Consider the following 11,920-nt stretch of genomic DNA (forward strand, 5'->3'; position numbering starts at 1 on the left):
TTGCCAGTGCTATCCCGAGCCACGATGGAGCCAGAGGTGACTGGAAAAACCAGGAATAATAATGCACTGAGATCTTACTTTTGACCAAAGTTTCTGGCTACGCATTACACTCTGGGCCTTAGCTCATGCCCTGCTTGTTTGGCAGGCCCCTCGTGTGTGTGCTAAACACCGTGAAGACCGACATGGACAAGGCATGCCATTAATGTAAGAAACCACACAGTACAGCCTAACAAAGGATAGGAATTGATGCGACTATGGGAGCAGTATGTCTCATGTGATTGATTTTCCTGGTGTGTGGTCGACTCATCAAAGGATGGATTGCAGATAATGAGGGGTACAGAAGGGCTGGACGGTTCCAGACAGACCAAACTTACTCCTTCAGTTTGATTGCTACTTACATGAGCGCTTGGTCTAGGAATGTGAGGGTGTTTATCTCAGACTAGGATCTCATTTATGCCCTAGTCTGTTGGGCTAAAACGCATTTTGAAATTCTGTATAACATCACAATGTATTAGGCATAAGCAACCGCCTCACATCTGACCACAAGGCAATCTTTAAGCCAGTCTAATTTGGCACACTCCCCTGCTTGAGTCAACCATTTCTTCAGACATTGATTCAAGATTCCTAAGAGCCTTGCAGGTAAGAGATTTTTTTTTTCTTTGTTTCTACCTCATACAGCCCAATCAAGTTAACTGGAGTGAGAAAGATTTTAATTGTTTAATACGGTTTTAGTGTTTAACTTAAATACTTTTTTATTTGATCTCACTAGAAATATGTAGCACACCAAGAAAAAAAAAAAAAAAAAAAAAAAAAAAAAGGAATTCCTCTACTAAGATCAAAGTAGCCAGTTTCTAAAACAAAACAAAACAAAGCACAAACCAAACCTTCCTACAATAATAGGAAAAAAGAACTGTGTATTCAGGCGCCTCTCGGTATTTGTTATGAGAGGGGTAACAGCCAAACACACATATATTTTTACTTTATGACTTTAAGTAATTGTCATACAACAATTTAACTTCCAAATTCTTGTGCCTCCAGGAGAAGGTTTGTAACATGAATTAATAAATGACCCAGAGACAGGTACTGGGGTTCAAGCTTCAAGCTGAAGATCAGAAAAGCAAAGCAGCCGGCCACTAGCTCTTATCTCCATCTCAGGCTCAAATGGGTGATCCTGGCTCCAATCCTGTCTCCACCAAGCCTCAGGCTGCAATCCCAGACTGCTGCGCTCTCCTTAGTGTGGCTAGAGGCTAATTCTCACACGAGATCCTTTTCTTCCTCCTTTTATACCTCTCAAATCCTAGGAGGATCCCAAGTTCTCCTTTGTGTGAGCTCTTTTTCTTTTAGACTGGGTCTTATTTGTGTAGCTCATTGTGGCCTTGAACTAATAAAGATCCCTCTACCTCTGTCTCCTGAGTCCCGGGATTAAAGGTGTGTGCCAACCACCTAGCTTCTATAGCTAACTAGTGTGGCTAGCTTTGCATTCTTTCTGATATTTCAGGCAATCTTTATTAAATCATAAATAATATACTACCACCAAAATTTACTGTCAGGGTTTTATTCTGCTACAGCTCAGAGGACATTGATTCTGTGAAATCCTGTTGCTTTCATCATGGCATAATATTTTCATAGAATCTTCAGACCATTCTATTGGAGAGCTAGACTATGCATTTCTATCGTTATTTCAAGGGTGGAGCTGTTCCTCTCACACGGGACTGGTAATCTGCTAGAGATTATAACAGGATACTGACTCAAAGTGGTAAGCGTTGAAATGAAGCTTGTGGGCTTGTGTGATGACCCTGTGGATAAAGGTACCTGCTGTCAAGCCTGACAACTTGAGTTTGGTGAGAGAGCCAACTCTTACAAATTGTCACCTCAAATCTAATGTGTCGCTCTATAGTATCTGCCTGGCATGCATGAGGCCCTGAGTTTGATTCCCAGCATCCACTGGGTGTGGTGATGAAGCTTGCAATCTTAGTGCTTGGAAAGTGAAGGTAGGAAGAGAATAAGCTCAAATCCAGCCTGAGCCACACAAAACCTTATCTCAGATATATACACAAATTTTATAGAGATTAGTACTACAGGTATTAAAACAGCTATGAGATTATTGGATAACCAGCTACAACTTCCTAATCTCAAGAGTTTGAGTGTGTCGTATTCTTTTTCTTTTTTAAATTATGTGCATCTGTGAGTGCCTGTGTGTGGTCAGGTGTACCTGAGTGCACATGCCCATGGAGACTAGAGGCATCTGAGCCGCTTACACCTGCCGTGAGTGCTGGGAGCAGTGCTCGGGTCTGAAAGAGTAGTGTGTCCTCTTAACTTCCAAGTCCCCTCTCCATCTCCCATGCAGGCAGAGGAATGTTGTTTGCAGCCATGCAGATGGAGTAACTGATGAGGGACACTTCACGTTTGGGCTGTTGAAAAATGTATTCTTCTCAAAGAATTAGGGCACGGTAGTTTATATTTGGGTTTCCTTACTATGGTGTGAATATAGTGTTTGTTAGGTGTTGTAATTCAGTTAAAGTGTCTTTACATTAGTATAGCATCTCATGAAAAGAAAGAAGGGAGGAGGAAGGAAGAAGGAGAGAACTTATGAGAAAGGGAAACATTGTATTCAGATGTCATTGGATTCAGATTTTCCTGGTTTATGTTAGTAATAGAGATCCCCCTTCTCTGTAACATATGAACGTTCCTGAGACAAGAGCTGTCCCGTTTACCCTCCGAATTGCTGGTCCTAAGGGTTCCCAGTGACACTGTCTCTAGGGACTGTGTCTTTCTTGCACCTGTGGTGTGAGTGTCCCAGGGATGGCCGTGTTTATGAAGTGAAGAAACTCCAGGCATCTCCTGGTTCAGGTTACCCAGCACTTCTGTATAATTGTAGCTGCCACTTCTTGGTGAGAGTCTGGAGAGGCTCAGCTTTGAGAGTCCTGTGTTACTCACTCTAGCCAGCTACCCAAGAAGACTTTAATTAAGTCTGGCCTTCCTGGAGGGGCCAATTAGAACTGGGGAGAATACCAAGAGGGTTCTGCTGCTGTATCAAGTTTCACTCGCCATTTCCTTTATCTCTGGGTTTTTTTTTCCTATTTGTTTTATATGAATGTAGAACATGGAGATGTTTGACTAGCTGGCGTTTCTGTTTGGTAAGCCATTACACACACACAATGATGGAATGCATTTAGATTGTGTGGGCAGGTGTACCTAAATCAGAATAAGTTTCATTTGGAGGACATTAGTGCAGTTTCATTTATATAATTTAGATCATCGAGGGTGGCACCCAAATGTCAGTACAAGTGACATTTGCAACTTTAGTCACAGAAACTCCGACTTCAGTCATTACGTAGAAAGGGCGTCGGCCGTTCTGCACATAGCAGTTGCTAACTGAAACCCTTGCCTACTATGAAAACCCATAAAAAAGCCCTTTAGGAGGTGCACATTATATCCAAACCACCTTTACCATTGAGTGGCTGTAAGGTTTTTTTGGGGGTGGGGAATAGTAGAATAGTAGCCTGCACTGAATTTATCAATTTAACCCCGTGATTCATCATCCTGGCAACAAGAGAAAGGAGATACTGAAGCCTTTGATGCCTTTATTCCTCCAAGAAATGAGCAGAGACTAGTAAAGGAAAAGCCTCATGGTCTGTAGCATGGTGTCAGGAAGGTGGCTGCGTTGAAAGCCGGGTTAAGCTTTCAGAACCCTTTTTCTTATACCTACGTTCTAGAGTGAATGTGTATTTCTAGCGTAATGAAAAGGTTTTCTCAATTATTGCTACTAGATTGTAATCAGATACATCTGTCACACGATAATTCCTTTCATAGCTTTGAAATCTCAGGGGACAATTGGGCATTGATTATTTAACCTGGCCCTAAGGCTACGTTTTAAACTTTTTTGGGGTGCCCAGTGGAGTTGACCTCCATGGTGCAAACAGCTTAATTCTGTTTATAAGATGGGACTCCCATTTTTAATTGTTCCTTATCCAAAAACAAGGCCCTGTCCCAGTTTAGTTACTGTTGCTATGATAAAAAACAAAAACAAAAAACTCTGATACAAAGTAACATAGGGAGAAGGTGCTATTCTAACTCACAGTTCTAGATTATAATCCATCCATGTGGGGAAATCAAGGCAGGGACCCGAAGCAACGAGTCACATCACAGTCAGCTCAGCAGAGAGAGGAAGGGAATGCTCTCAAGCTCAGTGCTCAGCCACCTTGGTCTACTCCTACACAGCCCGTTCCTTCCCCTGGCTAGGCAACAGTCCTTCTTCATTCAGTCTGGGTCTTCCTACATCAGTTAAGGCAGTTAGGACAATCTCCCACAGGTTTCTTTACAGGGCAACTTGGTCCAGGTGGTCCCTCATGAACACTGTCTTCTCAGGTGATTCTGGGTTGTTTCCAGTCGATAATTAAAATTCATCATCTCAGTCCTCTCTAACAGCACAATTCCCAGAAAGCTGCCTTTACTCATGTAACCTCAATAACCCAGCAGACAGGTGAGGCTCAGCATGCAGTGATGCCAAAGGCCTTGGCCTGGCAACTCTTGGTTGGTTTGTCGGAGCACGGATCTGACAAAAATAAATAAATAAATAAATAAATAAATAAATAAATAGATAAATAAATAAATAAAACCGAGCTTTGATTGGGTGGTTTTTATTTCTATTAAGTTTAACAGTAAAATCCTGAGACTGTGTTTTAGGGCATCACTTCCAAATAACTGATTTTTTTTTATTGTATTTTATAAATTAGTTGACGCTCATGACCTTAACTCCTCCCCCTTTAAAAATGCCTTACGATGATAACCACGTGGAAACTGTAAGGAAGAAAATGTTTCTAAATCTTTAAATCGAAACATATGTTTGGACTTGAAATGGATTTGCTAAGGTGGCAGGGATGATTATACGCAGCAACTGTGACCCTGGAACTTAGGAATTCCTCCAGGACAGCACAGAGCAAAGCCGGTTGTATCTTCATGGCATTTCTTCCCCAAATAGAAGAATAATGACTTTTCTCCAATGGCATTTCCAGGCCTGAGAAGATACAGGGAACTAAGCGGCTTTCCCCTGAAGATGTGCAGTCCATGCGGGACATTCTGACAAGAAACATGTACCAAGTTCGACAAAGAGTATGTGAGACCCTCTGCCCTGCCCTCTCCCCTGCCCTCTGCCCTGCCTCTCTGCCCTGCCTTGCTCTGCTCCTACCAACTCTTCAGGACTCTGGTCTTGTTCCCAGTGTCCTCTCGAGTGGCTGCTCTGCTGGGTTTGGACAACAGAAAGCTAGCTGTCAGCTGCCAGGTTGGCACCATTGGCCTAAGAATAAATGCAAATCCAGTTGCTGGCTCTAGGGGTCAGGCTGCCCCAGCCCTGCAGCCAGTGAGCTCAGAACCTACAGGTCTCCCTGTCCTCACAGGGAAGACAGATGTAGCCATCCTCCTGTAATGAAACAAACAAACAAAAACACACACACACAAAAAAAAAACATGGTAGCGGGACTCAGATGGCCCTCCGGCTGTCCAGGAGGATCTCCATCCTATTTCTTGGCTATGATTAAGTACGTTTCTTGTGAGGATTTTTGTTTTGGGTAATGCTGTAATCTTGCTTCCGATGGGATTAAGAAACCATCTAGTCAAAGCTATTCGTTTTGTAGTAGATGCTGGGGTTAGCAAACTTGATGATCAGATTTATTCAAGGTTATGCGGTAAATGTAGTTTAAGAGTTCTCTGCTAAGTACCTATCCGGTGTTCTTTCCAAGACTCCAGACTTACACCCTCAGTGAAGGTCAGAGCTCTCCGTAGTCCTGGGTCAGGACGGTTGATGATTAAGGAGCTTGTGTCAGAGAAAGAAAAGCCTGAGCTCTGGGGCAGTGCTCTTAGGGTAAATTTCATGACTTTCAAATCATTCCAAGTGAAACTGTTCCAGCAAAACTATCACATTTAACCTTCACTGGGTAGATAAGAACTTCCTGGTGCATAGAATGGCTACCTTAAGGAGGGTCAGGCCCACACAGTACCTGGTACTCAATGGTTTCCCCATCTTAATGATACAGGGAAAGAGAAGGTTGGGGCCCTGAAACTCCAGCGCATTCTGAAATGACTCCTTGCCCGCACTTCCCAATCTCTGTTAGTCCCCAGATGTAGACACCCAGATAGGTGCTTTCTTCTTTCACCTGACCTTCAACACTCTCTTCTAAACTACGCAGCTTCTCCCTCCCTTCCTTATTTTTCTGAATTTGAGTATGCTGGCCACTTTCCATTAGAAGATTTATTGCTGAGCACCAGCTGCAATCAAATCAGAGTAGGATTAGTGAACTGAGGGCAGCGATGGGCGGCAGGCACATTTTTGTCTCCGCTTTTAGTTCTTCGAAAATATAACAGCTCACCAGTCCCCAAGTCCCTACGATTCTAGTTTGAGAATCAGCGAGAGGGAAAGCAAATGGGAAGGAAAGGGTTTGTTTGGCTTACACTTCCCAGTCACAGCCCATCCCTGACAGAAGTCAGGGAAAGAAGGAAAACAGAAGAGAGGAGGGAGCAGGGAGGGGCGATGCTTCCCGGCTCACTCCCCCTCCCCCTGCTTCCACAGCTGGCTTTCTCAGGCATGGCGTGGCCCACAGGAGGATGGGCTCATTGCACATCAGTCATTAATCAACAAAATGCCCACAAACATTTGGTCACAGGCAATACGATAAATGCAACCCCTTATCTAAGATTTCCTCTTTCCAGACATCTGCAATTTGTGTCAAGTTAACAAAACAGAAACAAACGAACAAATACCACCTGTTTTTTTTTTCCCACCATCCCTAGCATTTGTAGGGCTAAGAAAACCTTCTTCTATTCTTCTGTCCAGGAAATGCTACCCTGAACAATTGAACAGCCACTGCTTATCATGACTATAGGCTTTTAGAAGACCTGGATTTACATTACTTATTTTTAACCCCAGGCTTGCTTCAGCACCTAGTAGAATATCCACTTTTTTTTTTTTTTTTTTTGTTATTGAGTTGACTATCCTTTTTGTTGTTGTTGTTGTTATTGAGTTGACTATCCTTTTTGTTGTTGTTGTTGTTATTGAGTTGACTATCCTTTTTAAAGAAGCTATGACATTTGAGGTGACAGGGACATTCTCACCCAACACTGCTTTACAGTTTATCAGCACATGCACTGTGCCGCTTACTGACACCAGGCAATCTGACATTCACTGAGCTTTGAGCGAGCAACAGTGGGGATGAGGAGATCCACGCTAGCACCTTCAAACATACTCTGTGGAGAGAGGTCGGACTGTGACCCATGGCAGAGTTCCACCGGTCTGAGGTCAAGGCAAGAAGGAAAAGTAATTTGCGGCTCAGTTGGCCCCAGTCTGTCAAGCTGTTCCATCCTGTCTCTGTTCTTTAACCTACTACTGTTTTTGCTCACTGTGGAGCCTCTTCCTTTCTGAATTGATGAGGATCATCAATTTAACTCTCTCTGTCTCTCTCTCTCTTTTTGTCTCTGTGCATGAGTGTGTGTGCGCACATGCGCACGCAGGGCAGCCACAGTGTGTGGGTGGCTCCTGTGGGGGGTGGAGGTGCTGTAGGGATTACTGAAGGCGCTGTCCACAGACTCGGCCAGGCTTCCTCCCATGGAGTCTTTCTGTCATGCTAAGGCAAGGCTGCACCCAGACACTGTGTCTACCCACCCCAGCAGTCTTCCAATGCTGCTGGAGCTCCAGGTAGTGATGGAGTTCTTACCTGCCTGTTATTATGCTCTTCCCACAGACCCTGTCCTACAACAGATATAATCTCAAGCCCCAAACAAGCGAGAAGCAGGCCAAGGAGATTCTGATTCGCCGCCAGAACACCTTGAGGGAGAGCATGCGGAAAGGCCAGAGTCTGCCCTGGGGAAAGCCGGTATGTGAGGGCAAATGGGACCATATTTGGGGCTCATTAGCTGAGGGTAAATCACTATTAACACTAAGTACTCACATGCTACCAAAGAGATGGAAGTCGAGGTGTGTGTGTGTGTGTGTGTGTGTGTGTGTGTGTGTGTGTGTGTGAATATATGCAAGCAAGCCCCTGTCTCTGGATCCAGGACTCCTGGGCCTCTGGCATCTGTGAATGAAGTACCATGGTGAGATGCTTTCCAAGGTAGATCAGTGATATCAAGTGGTTCCCAAGCTGAGTCTGTGTCTAGAACCCCTGGTGGCCCATGCCCTGAACATCTTAGGACTCCTCCTCAGACCAAAGCTTCTAAGCTTCTCAGGGTATTGACTAGAAGGATTTTGCCCAGTCTCCTGAGCCCTCTGCTCGCATCCTCACATCCCAGTGGGCCCCTAACATCTTACTAGTTGAGGCTATAAGATGTTCATCATATGGAGACTCCTTCATGAACACTGGGTCTAGAACAGACCCCACTCTGATCCTGAGTCGTGCTATGAGAGTAACGTTGGAAGGCTCACAATGGTTCTTTCAACGAGGGGGATGGGTATTGAGTTCAGAAGTGTTTTGCTTCCTTAAAACAAAAGTAGTGAAATGTCAGCCACCCCAGCAAAGTGCCCACCACAGGGACGCATCCTTCTCTTTCTTGTCCGAGTCCTCATTTGAAACTGTGGTAGCTCATTCTACTTCTGTTTCTTCTTACTACCCACAGACGTGCGCCAAGAACTTTCGCTATCTCTCCTTCCCCTGCAGCAATCCTCAGTCGTCAAGAAGAGAGACAAGGGCTGCTGAACCCACAGGTAACCCAATGTTGACTGCCATGTTTCCTCCTGTGCGGGGTCAGATGGGTGGATGTTTGGGGACTTGAGGGCCAAGAAGGGCAATCAAGACTGTTAGGTAGGAACTTGAACGAGGAGAATAATGATAGCATCCTTTGGAGATTGGAGAGATTAAGTCATATTTACTGATTAAAGGTTTCCCTCTAACACATACCTGAGATTCCTAGGTATTGAAAGTGCTCATATTTCTAATAAAAGCCGATTTTCTGTGCTTTAAATATGTATCAAAATGATGTCTGTTAGAAAAGGTTGACATGTAATCATATGCATGTTATCTGCTTGATTTTATATTTATTTAAACCTTAAAATCACTTTTGGTATTCAAATAAACAAAAGGCACAGGATCTTAAAATAATTATTTGTTAAAAGCAATATTATTATTCTTTGAAATAAAGGGCTTTTTGGTGTGTTTTTCTTGTTTAAAGTGGCTCCATGCCAAACCCAACTCCATCTCTGGAAAACAAAGCAAAAGGAATTAAACAGATTTTTAAAGACTCAGTAGAGAACTTTTCAGTTAGCACCCTTCTGTAAATCTCTCTGTGTTATCCTGATCTTCATGGGGCCAATATCCTATACAAAGAATCATGGAAGCACAGCACAATCTTACCATCCTATATATAAAATCAAGCATCAGAAATTTTTTTTTTGTCTCCCCAACCCCAATTTTCCCAGTTTGTTTGACAGTGTCCTAGAGAAGACAGATTTCTCATCTCAACAGATAGGAATGTGGTCCTCATTTTTAATAATAAGATGCTAGTCAACCGCATAGAGCGAATCATAGTTTATTTACATTTCAACTCATCTTGAGCCTTTTCTTTGGATGCGGAATAAGTTGGGTATACCCTTCAGATTGCTTGCTATGACCATGTTCCTTGCAACACCATCTTCTCCTGTAAAATGAAATGCCACCTGTATAATAAATCCCTTCCTCCTGAAGGGGGCTTTGGAATAGTAATTCGGTTACATTACTCTCGTCTGCTTCTGTTGACACTAGTAATTGGTGCCATTTGATATTATGAAGGCATTTCACAAACAAAAGGAAATTAAAAGGAGGTATACAAACATGGGGCATGCAACAGATTGGTTCTAAAGTGAACAGGAAACAAGAAAATGTTGCAGTTATCTTCTGGGATGATCATTAGTACTGCGGGACACAGGGGTGACAGCAGAGCCGGTTCTTGGGGCACAGATGTAGAGATGTAAATAAGCGTTACAGCAAACAGTCAAGTACTTACTCTAAATACTAAACATTGCAAAGTGTACTTTATTCCAGAAGGTAGGAGCTGTTGAGCCCTTGGAAATGTAAGAGACAGGAACTCTCCAAAATGTCAAAGGGGAGGAAAAGGCATTGTGTCTTGGGAATGTACATAAAACTCGAAATTAACTCAAAAACACGGCCTGTCCCTCACAGCACAGCCTTAGCAACATACATGTGATATGTACAGTTGTCTTTTGCATCTAAGTAGACTTTCACCCCACCCCCACCCCCAGCAAACACAATATAACACTATTTGCATAGCATTTCCAATGGATTGGGTGCTATAAGCTTAGAGGTTATTTAAATCAGACTGTAGGATGTGCATAGGTCATGTGCACATACTGTGCCACTTTAAACAGGAGACTTGAGTGTGTGTGGATTTTGGAGCCCCTCCAGGTTTACCAGTAATATATCGAATGTCGCCTCTTCTTGAACAACTTTAGTCACTTTCCATATGATACGAGGGCAATAGTTTTATGCATCTCACTGGGCCATTAAGGTGATTAATTGGCATAAAATATGGAAAATGAGCAGGACAGAGGCAGGCACATATTCATTCCCCAGTGAGAGCAGACTCTTAGCCTCATCATACACATACCACTGCTCATCATCTACTACCTTGACATAGGAGCATCTGTCGCAGCCCGGGACCTTCTGTGGCTCTCTGCCCCCCTCCCCATCTCCGTTCCTCTGGGACTGCATGTTCAAGGTCACAGCAGTGGAACTCAGAGGCAAAGCTGTTAGAAAGCCACCATTGAAGTAGCAAACCAAGAGCCAGGCACACAGCTCTCACCTGTAATTTCAACACTTCCAACACTAAGATCACTGTAAGGCCAGGGCCATCCTTTGTAGCAGGATGGGACCTTGTCTCAACAAAACAGAAACAGACAGGATGAAAAAAAAAAAAAAAACTACTTTCATGGAACCCTTACTATAGTGTTTACCTTTTAGAAGACAAAACATTTCTTTTGTTAGTATATGATTTATGTTGTTATTAAGTGTGAAAAGATATTCTGCTGCCTATGTAGGGGAGACTGGCTAGATGTGCAGATTTCCAAGCACCCCCACTTATTTATAATACCAGCCATGTAGCACGGCCCTCCCAGTCCCCTGGGGTTGTGATATTGAAAGGGAAAAGTCACCCTGACCATAAAGCTGAGAGCAGGAGGTGCAGTCTCGAGCATTCTTGCCGCCTGGGCATGAAGTCTTAACTCTCGAATTTTCTTCCCATTTTTGTCATGATGTCTCCTTAGATGATGGTGGCATCGATCCGGGATTCCAGCCCTTGATGTTCAGTGCACACTCGAGAGCAGCGTCCCTTCAGGAAAGACGGCAGATGCAGGCTATGATTCCCATGGAGAGCTTACACAGAGGAGAGAAGGCACTCAGCTTCAGCTCCCGAAGCAACAGCAGCCAGGAGGAGCATGCTGGACGGGGCAGGAGGGTTGCCATCCGGCTCAAGCCTCTGTTCTATGCAGTAGGTGAGGAGTATGAATGTGGAGAGCAGACAGAGGAGGAGATATCAGCAACCAGGTCCAGATGGATAGCTGAGCACAGACGTAGCAGAGAGCACTACAAATCTCACAGTCCTTTGCTCCATAGAAAGTAATTCACTGTCCTAAGGATGCTGGGTCATTCCAGCGTCCCTCTTCCATTACCGCAGGACAAAAATTCTCGTAGTGGAGGGCAGAGCTGTTGAGTTTGCATTTTTGAAGCTTCTGGACACCTGTCTATAAAAACAAGATGAGTTTTCACAGCAAACTTGAAGACTGAGCCACATATTTGCCTTGTGCCTTTGTGTGTAACAAAACTTAGCTTCTTCCAAGAATAGCCAACCATATCTAAGGATTACAGAAATCTACCAAGCTCTACTTGTTTTCTTCTAGATGTCAAGGGGGTGCCGGAATTTGGCAATATGTAGTGATGGACAC

At 43.8% G+C, this 11,920-nt stretch overlaps 1 protein-coding gene across 1 annotated transcript in view; it reads left to right on the forward strand.

The window, feature by feature from the left end:
* Slc9a4 (solute carrier family 9 member A4) overlaps nt 1-11,641 on the forward strand; it is a 43,931-nt gene extending 32,290 nt beyond the window's left edge. Inside the window, exons 9-12 of the mRNA XM_051204530.1 lie at nt 5,016-5,112; nt 7,734-7,865; nt 8,605-8,692; nt 11,243-11,641. Coding sequence (XP_051060487.1) covers nt 5,016-5,112; nt 7,734-7,865; nt 8,605-8,692; nt 11,243-11,598 — 673 coding nt within the window. The 3' untranslated portion in view covers nt 11,599-11,641. The remainder of the gene's footprint in view (nt 1-5,015; nt 5,113-7,733; nt 7,866-8,604; nt 8,693-11,242) is intronic.
* Nucleotides 11,642-11,920: the final 279 nt, after the last annotated feature.

This window comes from Phodopus roborovskii, unplaced genomic scaffold, assembly GCF_943737965.1.
Source record: "Phodopus roborovskii unplaced genomic scaffold, PHOROB, whole genome shotgun sequence".
NCBI classification, from domain to species: domain Eukaryota; kingdom Metazoa; phylum Chordata; class Mammalia; order Rodentia; family Cricetidae; genus Phodopus; species Phodopus roborovskii.